Below are 19962 nucleotides of genomic sequence, written 5' to 3' on the forward strand. Positions count from 1 at the left end.
AATGGAATATTTATTTTTCTTTCTATCAATCTTTTTACTCTAGGCAGTTTCTCCCTTCCTTTTTTTCAGCAGTGGTGTCTGAGGAACTGATGTATGATAGCTCCGGTATTGGAGGCTTCATCTGAAAGGAGATCACATTCCAGATATTCACCAAATATGTGCAAATGGCAAAGACTTGCTATTGAGATCCTCTCTGCTGGGCCCCTGTAACCATGCTAAAACATGCTTGATTTCAGTCTTCTTTTCCACTTCTATGCCATATGATTTTCTTCTGTAATAAAGATTTCTGTGTCTTTTTTTTTTGTGTTACTCTGTCTTTCTCTGTAATTTTTATGTACAGGAAACCAGGAAGAGTTGTAACAGGGTGAGTTGTAACACCAGCAGTTCAACCAATTAGAAATTATCTTTGGGGGTGAACTGTTAAACAAGGATGATGCTTCTGAATGATTACAGAACTAAATTAGTCATTATACTGATGATTCCTCAGCATATGCTTCATCAGAAAAGCAATACACACAACTTTTTCACCAACCTCAACCTAACCATTGGCTCCACTCTTCTCCACAATAGTAACCTCAAAAAAATAAACAACATAGAAACTCCTCTAAATCCCAACAGAACAATGCAATAAAATAACTCCTTTATTTAAATAATTTATTTAACATATAATTTATTTATTCTCCAAATACAGTTCCATACAAAGCATACTGGGAATTAGAAATCCCTGCCTGGTTTTAGCAATACATTTATAACAAACAAATATTATTCATGAAGTCCCAACACAATTGGATTAAGTGAACATAGATTACACACAACAAAATTAAGCTGAGAACAAATGCTAATGAATTGCGTTGCATTAGCTCATTTTAAGTAAGTTAATTGAGCAAGCAGTTAAAATCACGTTGAGTGAACACAATCCATCAGAAGTCTGAATCCATTTGAGCTATTCATAGCAATTGGATCACTTTTTGATGACTGTATTAAATATCTCTTGGACTCATCTCAAACATAAATTCGCTAAGTTGATTTCAAGTGTACTTATTAAGCATTATCAATAGAGCTGCTTTCCATTTTTTTCAGTGAGTTTATGTGTGTATATGTTTTTCTTGATAAATTGTGTATTTTTGTGTGTCTAATCTTCATACTTGTATTTCTCTCTAATTACAAGATGTATTACAATGTTCTGTGTATTTTGTTTGCTGCTACGCACTATAATTTCCCTCATGGGATGAGTAAAATCATAGCCAAAGTTAATGAAAAAGGTATTAAGTGCACCTTGAATTGATTTGCAAAGAAAAACAAACATGCATGGCCAAATCTCTTGTTTTCAGAACTAAACCTATGCACATGTCAATAATAATAATAAAATAAAAACCAATAGATAACTATTTGCTAATTACTCTATTTATTTATTTATTTATTTATTTTTGTAATGGTGCTCAGACACATTTCACCTGCCTTTAGGACAAACATGGCATACCTCATACTAAGGTGTGTGTTACAGAGAAATCAATAGGCTTTCTAGGTGTGATCAATGAAGTCTAAATGCCTCCAAGTGTGTTGCCTCTGATCTTGCCTGCAAGATTAATGCAGCAGTTTTATGATCAGCTATATAGATTTTCGACAAAAGGACATCCTTACATGAACAGTACCAGCTCTATCCAAGTACAGATTATATATATATATATATAAGCAATAATCATCTCAGAGTGATCTCAGAATGTGTTTTATGTTAAGCGCTGATGCGTATACACCTGTGTAATAACGATGCTACTACAGTCACCAATGTAATTATTAAAGAATGCTGATACTACAAAGACATTGTGATTCATTTCCATCAAACATATCAAAGTTGTTGTCAATTAAGGTAATGTGAGATGACACAACATCACATTAAAAAGGACTGTTAGTGAGAATGAGCAATACAATGTGCATAATTATAGGTGATGTTACTCATAAGGAATTGTTTGTTTACTTGGAAATTTATTAATATCTCTATGTGTGAGAACATCCACCCTTTTTGATACATGGAAAATTGTAGATTCCCGCACTCTCTCTCTCTCTCTCTTTCTCACACACACACACACACACATGTTGTGTTTCCATGTTTTATGGGGACTTTCCATAGACATAATGGTTTTTATACTGTACAAACTTTATATTCTATCCCCTAAACCTAACCCTACCCCTAAACCTAACCCTCACAGAAAACTTTCTGCATTTTTACATTTTCAAAAAACATAATTTAGTATGATTTATAAGCTGTTTTCCTCATGGGGACCGACAAAATGTCCCCACAAGGTCAAAAATTTCGGGTTTTACTATCCTTATGGGGACATTTGGTCCCCACAAAGTGATAAATACACGCTCACACACACACACACACACACACACACACACACACACACACACACACACACACACACACACACACACAAAACACACGTCCATACACACAAATACACACGTCCATACACACGCCCATCTGTGTGACGTTGAAGTCCTCTTTTAAACCCTCAAGGTGAGGGTGTGGAAGAAACATGATGAAGTTTCTCTAAATTGTTCCGCATCTATCTTGTCTTCCACCATAACGCATCGAGAACACACATCGTGCCTCATTCGGATATTAAAAAGTTGTATAAGTTGGGGGTGACTGAAGCATATCTCAGGTGACCAGGAAATAAAGTGTGTTTATCTGGACATGGCCCGGCGTATGTCGCCTGCTGTCGCTTTTCTATTTTGTTTTGGATTATCGGTAAGTGTTTACATGTTTTAATATGTATATGTTGACATGTGTTCGTAATATATGCTGCTCCGTTTTTGTCTTTCAGCCTTTTGTGTATTTGAAAGGATGAGTTCGGGAACCGAAACAAGTGTTTTGTTCCCACGCAATATTTATACTGCTTGCTGTTTTATATGTTTCGCGGTTTGTTTTCTGTTTGTTCTACTACATGGATTCGCGTAATAATAATCATGTTCGTAAAATTATTGTGAAAGTGAGTTGTGAAACCGAGTTGAGTTGTGTCTGTGAGTTGTGTCTGCCTGTAACCGTTGAAATGCCGGAGGGGAATTCAGCTCTATTGTCCGTCTCTTTATAAACTGTCACCATGGTAATCATTAGTGGGCATGTTATGTAGTCTATAAGTTAATATAATTTCATTTCAACTGTGTTTGCGTGGCCAACACTGTCAGAAACAAATGATATTCTGAAAGTTTGTATACTGTTGAGGAGATGTACAATATTACAGTAATTTATTATGGATTTACCCTTACAGCAGTAACATTAACTGTAGTAACTATGGTTTATTTTTTGGCGAAACTATGATTACCATGGTAAGATTGGTTTAAGGTAATTTCAGAACCAGCTCTGTCTGGTGTAAACTACAGCAGTCAAGCTGGATCTGCAAGACTTAGGCTAGTCTATTCATTTTTAGGTGTGTCGAAATCCCCACCCTTTGGCACATCAATCAAAAGTGAATGGTTGTCATTTTTCTTCGCCGCAACACTTAAAATTCAGATTTTTATTTACTACATAGGACTAGAAATTGTATTCCTTTTACTTATATTGGCAGTAAGAATGAACAAATAATTGAATCTCAGTAAAGGATTTCAATGTTTACTGGGTAGAGATGTACCTAAAGAGCACTTCAAGCAGAGCACAGCAGTCTCTGTGAGTATAGGCAATGTCTACACACTGTGTTCTTGTTCTAGAGGGCTTAGTTTTGCCTGTGTTTTGCCTGTTTCTCAGTTGTGCCCTGTAGCAACATGCTTGTTCTTTTTTATTAGTTTGATTGTTTTCACTTTTGTTTTTGATATTTTGCATACACGATGTCTGTGTAAACACTCCATACACATTGTGCGAGTATTAGAGTGTGTGTTTAAAGGGATATTCTGTATTCAATACAAGTTAAGGTCAATCAACAAGCATGTGTGGCATAATGTTAATTACCACAAAAAAATGAATTTTGACTTGCTTTAAAAATCTGGGTTCCATTGAGGCAATTACAAGTGAATGGGGCCAATCCGTACATGTTAAAGTACAGACTATCTCAAAAGACTATCATTTTTCCATGACGGCGTAACACAGCAACCCTAAAAACTACTTTACAGCTCACATAATACACACGTTTTAACAGAAGAATGTATGTATTTTTTTTTAAATGATAAGCTTCACATTTCAGGCTTTAAACCCCTTCAAAAAATTGTCCCGTTTCACTTCCATTGTAAGTGCCTCACTCAGATTTGTGCTGTTTTTAAAGAAAAGGAGGGACTAGTCTAAACATATATTTTTGTAGTAATCAACATTATGCCACAAATACTGTCGATTGAGCTTAACTTGTGTTGAACCAGGAATATTCCTTCAAAGTATAGTGTAAAATAGGCAATTAGAATGATAAAATAGGCTAGTAGAATCTTCCTCTTGGATTAAAATTTACAGAATTCAAAAATTGCTAATAAAAAAATACTAATTTACAATTACTAGAATATGCCAATTTTATCTTATAAAGTATATAAAGTGAAACTATTGATTTCTTTCTAACTGTTCACTGCCTATTTTTAAGCTCTTTGTATTTCTACAGTACAATATGTTACAAATTCAAAGGTTTGTTTTACCTTTTAAAATTCTACTGTATATGTGGTGAATGGGCCTTTAGACTTTAAGTGCCATCTCTTTGTAAACCAACAAAAAACACGTTTTGTTGGTTTTACGCTAATCAATTATGGACATCATAATGAAAATGAGTTTCCTTAATGCAAAATGAAAATGTTGGCTCTACTTAAATGTTTTGTGTTGCATAAACCCAAAGGAATTAAGTTAATCTCTCTTAAATTAGGTCTGTCCTAATTACTCAAATTAACAGCTTGCAGCTAACAACAATACACATTAGCATGTTAAACATGTCGTTTTGTTCAGTATGACAAGGATTGTGCTGTTGAGGGTCTACTGATCCTCAATAAGTCTATATGATTATAATTCTTCAGTCTTTGCTTCATGACTATGATAATGTACACATATTATTCAGCAATGTGCGATGTTGTAAATCACCCATCCTCTACCTAACCATTAGCTTCACTCTTCTCCACAATGGTTACCACTGAAAACTATCTGCCATGACAGAAACTTCTCTAAATTCCAACATAATAGAACATTAAACACTAACAAGTCCCTTACTTCTTTCATTTTGTGTAGAAATACATTAACATTACACTTAATTTCAGAATTTACTCTCCCAATCCAGTCTCATGCAAAGCATGCTGGGAAATGTAAATCTCCTGTCCCGTTTCAGAAATACTTTGATGCAACAAATCTTTTTCACATAGTCCCAACACAATTGGATTAAGTAAACATAGTTGGATTATACACAATTAAATTAAGTTGAGAACAAATTCTATAGAATTGTGTTGGATTAGCTAAGGCAATAAAAAAAATTGTTTTGAGTTAACACAATATACATTAGAATTCTGAATCAATTTGATCATTTCATATTAATGTAATTATATCACTTTTTAATACTGTGTTGAATTTTACTTGGACTTTACACGTTTTATGTTCTCATCTCAAACATAAATGTATTAGGTTGATGTGTTACTGTTGTAGTAGATTCAATAGCGCTGCTTTCCGTTTTATTCAGTGAGGGTATGCATGTACCAAACCTTATTTAATAACCCTTAAAGTGATGTCTCCATGAATCACCATAAACACTTGTAGCAGATCTGACAAACTACAGAAGCTCCACACATTAAAATGTGTAAAATGCATTTTTGAGATTGAAAAAGTTCAAATTACATACACATTATTAAAAATAGCATTCAAGACAGGTATTTACTTTTGGTGGAAGACAAGATCGATGCGGAACAATTTAGAGAAACTTCATTATGTTTCTCCCACACCCTCACCTTGGCATTAAAGAGGAATTTAACGTTAACAGAAGGGCGTGTGTGTGCGTGTGTGAGAGAGAGATGGGAATCTACTGTATAATTTTACCACAACTGTGTGTCTGCACATTCTTTATATTATTTGTGTGATGTCTGGTTAAGGTGATCTTAAGTTGAATGGAAAGTATGATAGTTTGGGCTAAATATTTATTCATATTTTTAGATTTTTGAAGTAGAAGTTGTACAACATACATATTCTGACACCATGTTTAAAGTGAATTAAAGTGACCATTTTCTCTGCAGTTGCTAATATTTTGAAAGGTTTATATAAATAATTTTTAACCCACTGTTTCACTGGCCACCTTCATTTATAAAATGTTATGTGTCATATACACTGTGTCTGTTGATATGAATAATTTCACTATAGGCAAACCAACAAATAAATGCATGAGCAATGCTCTCTGTCTCTCTCTATCTTTCTTCTCCCCTTGTGAAACATAAAGCTGAGAAAACAGACATAATAAGTTTCAATGTTTCTGTCTTCACAAAAGCTGCATTTCTATTTCGCTGCAGCATGTGTTTGAGGTGGAAGGAAGATTTCAACACTCTGTGGCCCTCCACAGGCAAAAGAGAGAATGGATCATCCCTCCCCAAATCCTAGAGGAGAATGTAGATTACACCAAGAAAGAATTCATTGCAAAAGTGAGCCTTTCTCAGCATTAAACGTGTAGATAAGAGATAGTTCACCCAACATAAAAATGCTGTTATCATTTTCTCACCCCCATGCTGTTTAAACCGGTATGACTTTCTCTCTTCTACTTAATCAACTAAGGTAGATGTTTGGCAGAATGTCAGCCTCAGTCACGGTTGACTTTTATTATACAAAAAAGATGCCATGAAAGTGAATTGGTGATTCAGGCTAACATTCTGCCTTTTTTGTTCCACTGAGGATGCAAGTCTGAATCGAGTAAATGATGACAGAATTGATTATTTTTGGATAAACTATCACTTTAATACTCTTAACATTAAACAATATATCATTAATGTAAAAAATGACAAGAAATGAATCGCCGAGATACTTGCTGTGTTTGAATACATTATGTTAAGACATGCTTTTTGAATTCATTTAGATTCGCTCAGATAAGGATGACTTCCAAGGGAAGAATGTGAGGTACTCCCTAAAGGGCATCGGAGCAGACCGGGAGCCATTCAATTTATTTGTAGTGAATCCTGAAACTGGATATGTGAGAATAACAGGGTTGCTTGACAGAGAGAAGATCCAGCAATACAATGTAAGTAAAATGGGCATGATGATTATAATAATGATGTTGATGATGATCAGTGTTGGGTAAATAATCAAGTGCAAATTACTAATCTGATTACTTCATCAAAAAATAAATCACATTATTTATTACATTACTTTTTTTTAAAAACTTTTCACATAAAGGTTTTTGTTTTTCCACTCAACGAATTCAAAAAATGTTTCGAAATGATCTCGGTATGAGATGCATGTCCTACAGCTGTCAAAGAAATGCAAACAGATGTAAATATTAAAAGTTATGTAAGTGATTTTTTTCATAGAAAGGTATGCAAAAAAATGTCCTACTCCCTGAGAGATATTACTGAAATAAGTGTTTTAAGATATCTCACCTGTCTCTGTGACAGCACTAGACTCTGTAAAGAAAAGAAAACAAAAGCAAACAAAATGTTTCGCATTCGACCTGTCAATCATTTTGCACTCATAGTGTTGTGGTTGCAGCAAATTATTGAGACTTACTGCCATTTTTAAGCCATGTTGTTCATAACCGTTTTCAGTTTAGGGTGCTATTTTACTGCTGCGGTTTTTAACAGCCATTTCTGCATAATGTCAGTCTCAATAAAGTTAATTTGTTATCTTTGGAGTGAGGGGTTTTGGAAAGAGGAGGCATGGCTAATCCAACGGCTCAGTATCGTGGAAGCAGAACGGCTAAAATCGCTTACAGCACCTTTAAGATAATTCATGATATAAACAGTTTTGTGTAAGTTACTTAAAAATAGTAATCCGCTACAAATGACTAATTATTTCTATAAAATTATAGTCAGATTACTTTACTAAATACATCATATAAAAGTAATCACATTACTAATTACTTTAACTTTAAGTTACTTTCTAAAACAGTTTTCCACTCAACAATTTAAAATAATGTCTGTATTTCTTGTTCATTGTTATACACAAGTCACACACTCAACAACTCACATCTACTTCACAGTGACTTGTTTACAGGCCATAATTCGTGTTTTCAACATAAATATTACATTATACGCAAATAAGCATAACCCTTGATGTACTTAAAAGTAATTAAATTATTTGAAAGTCAGTAACTGTAATTGGATTACAAGAATACATTTTAAATTAAATTAAAAAGTAACTAGATTACAGGAACAAATTAACACCCAACACTGCTTTTAAATTTATTTTACATAAATAATATTTTTGAAGATATATGTGTAACCCAAATAATGTACTTAAAAAGTTATTTAATTGACTTCAAGTAATTGTAATCTGATTAAAATAATTTTAAGTGTAATGTTACAATACTTTTTGACTAAATTTATTAGATAAAGTAATTCATTTCTTTGTAATCAGATTATACCCAATACTGATGATGAAAAAGGTGGCTTTTACACTAATGCTTACTGATAATGGAAATTGATCATACAATTAACCCTTTTTTAACTTTCATAGCTTACAGGCTTAGCCACTTTTTCAGATGGTCAAATTGCAGAGAATGAAATTGGTCTAAGGATAAAGGTGAAAGATCAGAATGATAATCCTCCAATCTTTGGTCCATTGGTCACTGGTTCTGTAGATGAGCTCAGCCCTCCAGGTAACTGATCTGACACCATCACTGAAACATAACAACAGGCTCCATGAAACATGAATATATTCTCATCATTTACTTGCACTCATATTGTTTCAAACCTGTATGACTTTCTTTCTCTAGTTGAGATGTTAGGCAAAACGTTATCCTAAAACACTATTCACTGTCAATGAATAGAAAAAAGATGCGATGAAAATGAAGCGTGACATTCTGCCTAACATCTCCTTATGCATTTTACAGAAGAAATAAAGTCATTCAGGTTTAAAACAACATGAGGTTGAGTAAATGATGACATAATTTTCATTTTAGGGTAAGCTATACCTTTAAGAGAAATGTGACTTAAAGATTGAGCAATACACATAATGGTAGGAGCAGCAGAAAATGCCTAAAATTGTTGAACTCACAGGTACACAAGTGATGAAGATTGATTGCTCTGATGCTGATGAGCCAGGAAACCCCAATTCTCAAATCAAGTATGAGATTGTTGGCCAGCAACCAGAAGGGCAACAAATGTTTACAGTTAACAGTGAAGGAATAGTCTCTGTTAAGAGTGCTAACCTGGATAGAGAGGTGAGAGGTCACAATCAGGTTTAGTTTATGGAAAAATGGAAATTCTGTCATAAAAGTCAAATTGGTTTGGAACAACATAAGAGCGGGTAAATGATGACAGAATTTTCATTTCTGGTCAACTTAAATGTAAATGTAGTTAAAATGTAATGTAAATGTAAATATAACTACATGTTAGCCAGTGTGTTTCTATTATGCAATGTGTTATATTATATTCCATAGTATATAGGGGTAGCTGACATGAAATACTTTTGGAAAGTTTACATATCCTGCAGTGTGACATGCTAAATTTTAAACACCATTTTGCTAATTCTTCTATAGGTACCAATGCATTCATGCATCTTTTATGCAGTCAAATTTAATGAAAGACTACACTGAATATTTGTATTTTTAAAATGAAAAAGTTTTGGCAAACCAGCTATTCAAAATGTTGATAAACATGAAAGAAATGGTGACAAGTTTCAGGACATAAGAGATACACTTTCCCTTATACATTCATATTAATTTTAACCTAAAATCTTGATGTTAATTAAAAGAAAGTCCTTTGACAAGTTATGCATTATTTACCCAGAGACACCACATGTTAGTGCTTTTAAATAGCTAACACTTCTTTATTTACAGCTGTTATCATGTGCCATTTTTTTATGTAGAGTCCAGATGGTCTACCCCATGTGGGCTTTTATTTTTTCAATGTTTACATGAACAATGCAGGGTTGTGTATAGACACAATTACTGTTTTGTTGAGTGAATAGAGCAAATGGATTGCACAAATTATTCCACCCTTTTGTTTACACAATATCTCTCCCTGCAGACAGTTGATCAGTATATTGTGTTAGTCAAAGCCTCTGACCTGAATGGTGCTCCAGGTGGCAATGCTGTCACAGGCACAGTCACAGTCAAGATCAATGACGTCAATGATAACGTGCCTATATTGGAAGGCCCTGTAAGTTAATATCTACAGAGTTTTAGTATGTTGTTGTTGCAGCAATGTGAATGCTTGGAATCTGATGGTTTAAAATTATTTATTTTCCCCTTCTCCTTAGTTTGAAGGCAGTATTGAAGAGAACACACAGAATGTGGAGGTGATGAGATTTAAAGCGACTGACTTTGATCTTGAGAACACAGATAACTGGGTGGCAAAGTGCAATATTGTTTCAGGCAATGAGGCAGGATACTTCAGCATTCACACTGACGACAAGACCAATGAGGTCATCCTGATGCTTGACAAGGTTTGCAGTGTGTTTTGTTACTTTTGGATTTTTTTTTGCCACTTTTTACAATATGCATTGTTCCAGAAACTGTTATAGCATTTAAAAGAAATAGTTAACCCAAAAATTATAACTGTGTTATCATTTTCTCACCTTCATGTCGTTCCAAACGTGTGTGAATTTTTTTCTTATGTGGAAGGAGATGCTGTATGAATATCAAAGGCGTTTTTTTTTTTTTTTTTAAACAATGGCAGCAAATGGCTAAAAAAGCTTAAAAAAGGACCCAAAAAACTAATCATAAAAATAGTCCATACGTTGCGTCGTATTACAAGTTTTTGGAATACGGATTTAGTCAACTCTTTATTCAGTTTTGTTGAGAAACATCTGGAAATTTAAAGGGATAGTTTACCCAACTATCATAATTTTCTCACCCTCGTGCCATCCCAGATGTGTTTGACTTTCTTTCTTCTTTTAGAAGAACAACTCAGCTCAGTAGGCCCAAACAATGCAAGTGAATGGTAATCAGGCCTGTGAAGCTCCAAAAAGGAGATAAAGTCAGCATAAAAGTAATCCATACGACTCCTATTGTGAAGCGATCCAGTTGGTTTTGGATGAGAAGAGACCAAAATATAACTCATTATTTTCACTGTACATTTTCCCATTGCAGTCTTTTGGATTCATGCTCGATTACACTTCCCAGTGATTGACACATGCGCAGAGCACTAGATGGCACTGCAGGAAGTGTAGTCGAGCTTGAAATCATGATTGCCAAGAAGAGTGCTTTCAAAATGTACAGTGAAAAAGCAGTTACATTTCAGTTACAGTTTTCACCTAAAACCAACTGGATTGCATCAAAATATATGGATTAAACTGCTGGAGTCTGATGGATTATGTTTATGCTGACTTTATCTGCATTTTGGAGCTTCAAAGGCCTGATCACCATTCACTTGCAATTTATGGCTCTACAGAGCTGAGATATTCTTCTAAAAATCTTTGTATGGGTTCTGCAGAAGAAAGAAAGTCATACACATATCAGATGGTATGAGGAGTAAATGATGAGAGAATTTTCATTTTTGTGTTATCTATACCTTTAAGTCATATGCAGGTTCACGCATAAACTTTAGTTGTTTAACAACACAACTTCTTGCAAGAACATGCGTGCCACTTTGAACGAGCTCCTCTAACAAATTCAAGATTTTCACTGAAAAATGTCTTAAATGTTGGATTGTCTTTTTTACCAAAACTTATCGTATGCCTTCAGAAGACTTTGAATTTGAACGTTGTATTGTGTTCTTCATAAGAGAGAAAGTAATACAGGTTTGAAACGACATAAGGGTGAGGAAATTATGACATTATTTTTAAGGTGAGCTATTTCTGCACCACTGGTGTCACCAAATGAAATAGCAAAAGTTATGATATCCCATCTGCCATTGGTTACACATACAGATACATACAGATACAAATAGTCCTGCCCCGAACTCATTATTTAGATGTTATTTCGATCGCAGGAAAAGGTTACTCATTATTTACAGGAATAAGTACAGTATTTTAACAAATTTTGTACACTCTCAGCCATTTACCTGAAGAAAGTGTCTAATGTCCATTCTTCTTGCAGTCTGTAGATTATGAGGATATAAAAGACTTAAACCTTGGCATCGGTATAGAAAACAATGCACCATTCCACTCATCTGTGACTGGAGGAAATCAAGGAATAAATGTGGATGGTGGTGGTGGAGGAGGAGGAGGAGGAGGAGGATTTAGTAGTAGTGGTGGTGGAGCAATGACATGGTTATCAAGCAGTCCGATCTACCATGTGATCGTAAAGGTGAAAAACCAGCCAGAGGGACCCAAGTTCATTCCCCAAACAAAGGCCATCCCCATCTCAGAAGATAGTAAGACATTTAACAAGAATGAGATAATCGCAAGGTACCCGGCCATTGATACAGACACAGGAAAGGAAGCTACGAATGTACGGTGAGTTTACATAGAAATGGTTCTGTCCAAAAAAAAGTAATTAAATGCAGATTTCTTTTAAAATCAGTGAGAGATAGTCTGAAACAACTCTGTTCTCTTTTCCTTCAGGTATGCTAAAGGATATGACCCAGATAACTGGCTGACCATTGATGAAAAGACCGGTGCCATTAAAATGAACAAAGTTCCTGACCGCGAGTCCAAGCATCTAGTCAACGGAACTTACATTGCCAAGATTTTCAGCATAACTAATGGCAAGTTTCATTCATGAAACAAGTAATGAGAGAAAAGTCATTCTGTTTTTTGTTTGTTTTTTGAAAAAAATAAAAATAAATGTAAGGCATTGTTTCTAAATGACCAAAAAAAAATCTGCTATATCTGTAGTGACTTAGTAGTAGTTATTTTCACCACCAAATGTGCATTTATTAAATGGATCGACTCTAAATTCTGATTTTAGGAGCCTTAAAATGTTGATAAACACATACCTAGTCTACTTTGCAATTCCAAATAGCCTACAGGCTGAACTATATTACTTGGTGAAATAATTATTTATTCTGATTATTAATATTAATCTATTTTATTATTTATTGATAATTGATGTCTTTTCTCATATTGTCGTAGCCACCATTTAATGAAAGTGATAAGCCACTCAAGGCCGTGCATGTTGACCATTGATTTATTTTCAAATGGTCCTTTCAATGCGTGGCATTGTTCAAAATTTAGTTGAACAGGCCATAGTAGGTACATAACCTGCCCTGAAGGTGGCGCCACCTTCACATTCAACAATAGTTACTGAATAACACTAGGCCAATGATGTACAACATTTAACCATCTACTTATACTTTATTTGATGTTATGTCATAATAATTATATATATATATTTCATTTAAAGATATATTTTATTTTGTCATTTTTTGTACAGATATGCCTTCTAAGACGGCAACAGGCACTATTGCCATCCAAGTAGAGGATTTTAATGACCACTGCCCCACTTTGTCAAGCCAAGTCCAGACTCTGTGCACTGACAAGGACGCTGTCTTTGTAACTGCAGTAGATGAAGATGCCCCACCCAATGGAGCTCCATTCACATTCAGTGTCCCAGAAGATACTAAGGGAAAGTGGACAATTGAGCATTTCAATGGTATGTGTGTCCAGTTAATGTGTGATGACCCACACAACCAACCACCAAAGCTTTTTTGGTCCACAATAGACTTCACTGATCTGAACATTTAGCAAGTTTTTGTTTCAATCATTCAATCAGGTTATTTTTTATATCATTGATGATTAAGCAAAGTTTTCATTTTTGCCCCCACAGCTATACCAGCACTATAAAACCCTAAACCTGTTTGAGCCAGCATGAATATAATTGCTGGTCTAAGCAGGTGTTTTTAGCCATGTTGACTAAATAAAACACAACTTTTAAGTTTAAAAACTACTGTAGGCATTTTCCCATTTATCAAAATATGGTCAAAATGTAAATAGTTACTAGTCAGATATCTTTTTAACAGGATGTTACCACTGACTTTGTAGTTAAACTCTTCTGTTCTTGTTCTCACCAGATACCACTGCCATCTTTAGGGCCCATGAAAAGCTGTGGCCTGGAAAATACGAGCTTTCAGTGGAGGTGAAGGACCAGCAGGGGCTTGCATGTCCAGAAAAACAGAAGCTGCCAGTGGAAGTGTGTACCTGTACAGACCAGGGTGCTTGTTCCAGAACAGGAACAGATGGCGTTAAGAAGAGCTCCAAGTTTGGACCTGCTGGAATTGGCCTGCTCTTTTTGGGAATACTTGCACTATTGCGTAAGCTATATGAAATTAATTCAGACTTCTCCAGTAACTTAAAGGGGTTATATCATTGTATTTATTATCAGATTGTTCTATGAGGTCCACATATAATGTTAGTATTAGTGTAATGTTTTTCCTTGCACCAAAAAGCGGTCATCATTTAGTTTTCTACGGCCATTTGCGGGTGGTAGTTTACATGAGTTCATAAAATGGCGGAAGTTCAGAATAGTCATTTTTTCAGCTTAGTTTTAATAAATGCCCTTTTTGTGCTAGGGAGGATGTTTTGAGTTGTAAATGTTAAAGTATGTTTTCATAGTACATCTCTTTTATTTCAAAAGATCAAAATTATGTGGCCCCCTCAGCTATTTACTCATTACAAACCTCAGTAACAGTGTTGTCTTCTTAATAATCATTCATAATTTAACTTTCTTGTGTCCAATCCCGTTTTGCAGTCAGTTTAGTCAAGCAATTATCAGACATATTATGTTGAATATTGTAGTTTGGAGTTAAAATAAATGAATTTCTCCACTGTTATAGTCATCCCGCTTCTGTTGCTGCTCTGTCAGTGTGGAGCAGCTGGAATGGCAGGAAGATTCACAGAGATGCCCTTTGACACTAAAGAGCATCTCATCGCTTACCATACCGAGGGCCAGGGAGAGGACAGGGTAAGAACTTTAACTCCTCTAACTGATTTACATAACATATTTCATCTTGTTTTAAAGATATTTAGACTTTTTCTGAAAAACAAGACAAACATACATAAAAATTATTGTTTTGTAGAACAGACACAACATATGATTAAGATGTTAGCATTGCTATAAGACTTTTAACTCATTATGAATAATTAAAACCTTCTCTCTTACAGGACGTTCCATTGCTTGCATCTGAGGTTGATGGACAGAACGGCTATGGAATAAAAGGGGGTGCAAGTGCTAGCCATGGTGTGCTTGCTATGCAGGGTGGTGGTTCCATGTATGGTGGTGGTTTTATGTATGGTGGAGCATCGTGCTTCCAGGAGTCCACATCCACAGTGGTTGGCCGAGGCTACAATGAAATGGAAATTAACCATATGGATTCGATGGCTCGACAAATGAATGGTAACTTTGTGTCGAGAGAAATGGGTGACAATTTTGACGGGATGGCTTTATCTGATGTGTTCTTGGATGAATTTTATTCACAGGTTTGTAAATATCTATACATTGAAGTTATTATATATATATATATATATATATATATATATATATATATATATATAATGTTTTTATATTTAAAGATAACTATGTATATTTATTTCATCATTATACATTGAATTATTGTTATATGAGGGGCTTTCTCAGAAAATATTTGTAAATGCGATTAATCACGATTAATTAATCAGGACATCGTGTGATTAATTTGATAAAATATTGTAATCGATTGACAGCCCTAATATATATATATATATACACTCACTGAGAACATTTTAAGGAATACTATGGTCCTTATAAATTGCCTGACATGGTCTTCTGTTGTTGTAGCCAATCCGCCTCAAGGTTCTGCTCACTACAATTGTACAGAGCGGTTATCTGAGTTACCATAGCCTTTCTGTCAGCTCGAACCAGTCTGGCCATTGTCCACTGACCTCTCTCATCAGCGTTTCTGTCTGCAGAACTGACACTCACTGGATGTTTTTGTGACCATTCTGAGTAAATTAAAAAAAAAAAAAAAGGAGATCAGCAGATACAGAAACACTCAAACTAGGCTATCTGGCGCCAAGGTCGAAATCAATGAGATACATTTTTTTATGTTGATGTGAACATTAACTGAAACTCCTGGCCCGTATCTGCATAATTTTATGTATTGCACTGCTGCCAAGTGATTGGTTGATTAGATAATCGCATGAATGAGTAGGTGTACAGGTTTTCCAAATAAAGTTCTCAGTGGGTGTAAATAATTTATATTGTTTATATATTAAATTGAGCAGTATATATATATATATATATATATATATATATATATATATATATATATATAAGATTGTCAGAGGTGAAAAAATGAGAAATCTTTAAAAGAAATCAAGTTTTAAACGTCAAGTTCGTAGAAATGTAATATTTGAGTCCATGTTGGTTTCACAATTTTTTTCAAAACCTTCATAGCATTTTCAAAAAAACATTTTAAATGTCATGTGATGTAACCATCAAGTGAAGGATATTAAAATACTTTCCTTGCTCCTTGAATACACACAACATAATCATTCATTTCAAAAAAGTTTTCAGACCTATTTTGTGAGGTAATTTTGACAAATACTACATTTTTAACAAATATTGTGAAATTTTAAATCACGAAAATCAAGAGGTTTTCTCAGGTTTACACCAAACGGCCTGAACAACATGTGCCTTTTCATAAAATGAAAAAAAAAATGTCATTTTTTAATAGTAACTACAGGTGAAACTCGAAAAATTAGAATATCGTGCAAAAGTTCATTAATTTCAGTAATTCAACTTAAAAGGTGAAACTATTATATTATATAGACTCATTACAAGCAAAGTAAGATATTTCAAGCCTTTATTTGATATAATTTTGATGATTATGGCTTACAGCTTATGAAAACCCCAAATTCAGAATCTCAGAAAATTAGAATATTGTGAAAAGGTTCAGTATTGTAGGCTCAAAGTGTCACACTCTAATCAGCTAAACACCTGCAAAGGGTTCCTGAGCCTTTAAATGGTCTCTCAGTCTGGTTCAGTTGAATTCACAATCATGGGGAAGACTGCTGACCTGACAGTTGTGCAGAAAACCATCATTGACACCCTCCACAAGGAGGGAAAGCCTCAAAAGGTAATTGCAAAAGAAGTTGGATGTTCTCAAAGTGCTGTATCAAAGCACATTAATAGAAAGTTAAGTGGAAGGGAAAAGTGTGGAAGAAAAAGGTGCACAAGCAGCAGGGATGACCGTAGCCTGGAGAGGATTGTCAGGAAAAGGCCATTCAAATGTGTGGGGGAGCTCCACAAGGAGTGGACTGAAGCTGGAGTTACTGCATCAGTTGCCACCACACACAGACGGGTCCTGGACATGGGCTTCAAATGTCAAACATCTTACCTGGGCTAAAGAAAAAAAGAACTGGTCTGTTGCTCAGTGGTCCAAAGTCCTCTTTTCTGATGAGAGCAAATTTTGCATCTCATTTGGAAACCAAGGTCCCAGAGTCTGGAGGAAGAATGGAGAGGCACACAATCCAAGATGCTTGAAGTCCAGTGTGAAGTTTCCACAGTCTGTGTTGGTTTGGGGAGCCATGCCATCGGCTGGTGTTGGTCCACTGTGCTTTATTAAGTCCAGAGTCAACGCAGCCGTCTACCGGGACATTTTAGAGCACTTCATGCTTCCTTCAGCAGACAAGCTTTATGGAGATGCTGACTTCATTTTCCAGCATGACTTGGCACCTGCCAAAAGTACCAAAACCTGGTTCAATGACCATGGTATTACTGTGCTTGATTGGCCAGCAAACTCGCCTGACCTGAACCCCATAGAGAATCTATGGGGCATTGCCAAGAGAAAGATGAGAGACATGAGACTAAACAATGCAGAAGAGCTGAAGGCCGCTATTGAAGCATCTTGGTCTTCCATAACACCTCAGCAGTGCCACAGGCTGATAACATCCATGCCACGCCGCATTGAGGCAGTAATTAATGCAAAAGGGGCCCAAACCAAGTACTGAGTACATATGCATGATTATACTTTTCAGAGGGCCGACATTTCTGTATTTAAAATCCTTTTTTTATTGATTTCATGTAATATTCTAATTTTCTGAGATTCTGAATTTGGGGTTTTCATAAGCTGTAAGCCATAATCATAAAAATTATATCAAATAAAGGCTTGAAATATCTTACTTTGCTTGTAATGAGTCTATATAATATATTAGTTTCACCTTTTAAGTTGAATTACTGAAATTAATGAACTTTTGCACGATATTCTAATTTTTCGAGTTTCACCTGTAAATAATATATTTTAAACAATAATGTTTGGGTGGTCAAAAGGTGTGTTCTTTCTTCTATGTTTTGTTTTATTTTTGTTTTTATTATTTGTCACACGACAACAAAATGGCTACCTACATGCTGGTTACACCACATTACATATTTGAAGTTTTTCAAATATTAAACATATTAAAAAATAAGTGAATATTCTAATACAGACCAATCTCTGGATATATAACAATACATAATATAGAATATGTGTCCAGTCATTTCCAATTATTTGTGCATAATCTGAATCACCAGCACCTAAACAAAAACCACCATTTTATAAAACTAAATACACCCATATGAGTGTATATAGTCAACAATGCATACATGAAATTTATATTTATTATATATGCTCATATGTATTGCTGTATGTGTGTTACAGAAAAGCCGGGGAATGGATGATGGATTTGCTAAGAATAATGCTCTGGTGTATGATTATGAGGGAAAGGGCTCTCCTGTTGGCTCTGTTGGCTGCTGCAGCTTGCTCGAAGATAACGATGACTTAGCATTTCTTAATGACCTTGGGCCAAAGTTCACCACTCTTGCTAAAATATGTGGAGGTAAAACGGTGACAACTGTGGAATCCGCTCCTCTTCTTCTTCCTCCCCCTCCCAAACCTGTTGTGGAGACGATGACTACATCGACCAACATTGTAAACAGTGGGAATTTCGCCACTAACAGTGTTGTATCTTCAAACACAGTGAATATGGCTCCAAATGTTGCTTCATCATCATCTACTCATGTTGAGAACGTGCTCATCACAGCAAGCCGCCCTGCAATGACTGCCAATGTGCAGCCAGCTCAAACACTCCTTGTTCAACAGCAGCCAATGTACTACATGATTGAGCCACAGCAAAGCACTGTAGTCCTAGCTGAAAGGCCAACCATGGGACTTGGACAGAGCATGTACGTGCTAAACAACGGCAACATGGCGGCGAATACCATGAATCGGGGTGAGAGAATGGTGGTTCTAGACAGTGTCGGATCTTCTCAAGCTCTCAACCATGGAATGCTGCATACAAGTAATATGTCTGGATCTCAAGTGCTGATGGTGGATGGGGGTTCACAGAGCAATCAACTCCTTCAAGGGACATTTCAGAGAGGGATCGTGGGATCTCAGGGCCTCATGGTCATGGAAGGACAAGGGGGTCAGATGATTCAGGGGTCCCTTAGAAGAGGTGTATCTACTCATGGAGGATCTCAAGGTGTCATTTATGTAGAGAATAAAGGAGGATCTGGAGTTGTCCAGGGATCTCCTCAGAAGGGTTTTGCCTCTACTTCAGGGTCAATTCATGGTAACATTGAGTCAAGTGGAGCTTCTGTCCTGCTTAACCAAAATGCATCACAAAAAGTTGTTGTCCAAGAGAGAAAAGTTGTAACATCGCAAAGTATCAAGTAACAACACAACACAAGTACAGATGTAAAAATGTTACAGAGATTAGAAAATTGGAAATCAAGTCTTTTGAAAAACAGTTGTCTTCAAAATTATAATTGTATTACTAATGTTTGAGCTCATGCATGCAAATAGTTAGATAATTTTCTTGTCAACATATGATAGGTCATGGTGAATATGCAAATCAATGCTTGCAAAACTCTATTCCGATGCCTTTGAGCCAGGGCCAGCCCTAGGTTTTTGGGGTCCCTAAACAAAAATAGTGTATTGGGCCATACGGGTTTCTGAACCAGCCAAAGAATGTGC

At 35.4% G+C, this 19962-nt stretch overlaps 1 protein-coding gene across 1 annotated transcript; it reads left to right on the plus strand.

Annotated features, from left to right (window-relative positions):
- Positions 1–2539: 2539 nt before the first annotated feature.
- On the plus strand, positions 2540–19674 carry LOC127621579 (desmoglein-2-like). Its single transcript, XM_052095236.1, has 14 exons — positions 2540–2755; positions 6451–6579; positions 7008–7169; positions 8603–8744; positions 9145–9308; positions 10117–10248; positions 10349–10534; positions 12129–12487; positions 12596–12738; positions 13407–13625; positions 14044–14283; positions 14806–14933; positions 15134–15448; positions 18646–19674. Exons 1-14 carry the CDS (start codon positions 2702–2704, stop codon positions 19660–19662), a joined length of 3390 nt encoding a protein of 1129 aa, XP_051951196.1. The 5' UTR covers positions 2540–2701; the 3' UTR covers positions 19663–19674.
- Positions 19675–19962: the final 288 nt, after the last annotated feature.

The sequence above is a fragment of the Xyrauchen texanus genome, chromosome 28 (genome assembly GCF_025860055.1).
Source record: "Xyrauchen texanus isolate HMW12.3.18 chromosome 28, RBS_HiC_50CHRs, whole genome shotgun sequence".
In the NCBI taxonomy this organism is placed as follows: domain Eukaryota; kingdom Metazoa; phylum Chordata; class Actinopteri; order Cypriniformes; family Catostomidae; genus Xyrauchen; species Xyrauchen texanus.

Bases quoted from the DNA above. Each gene is read 5' to 3' on its own strand.
- LOC127621579 (XM_052095236.1), top strand. From the start codon at position 2,702: ATGGCCCGGCGTATGTCGCCTGCTGTCGCTTTTCTATTTTGTTTTGGA. The intron at 10,249-10,348 runs GTAAGTTAATAT...CCTTCTCCTTAG, and splicing joins TGCCTATATTGGAAGGCCCT to TTTGAAGGCAGTATTGAAGA. The intron at 14,284-14,805 runs GTAAGCTATATG...CCACTGTTATAG, and splicing joins GGGAATACTTGCACTATTGC to TCATCCCGCTTCTGTTGCTG.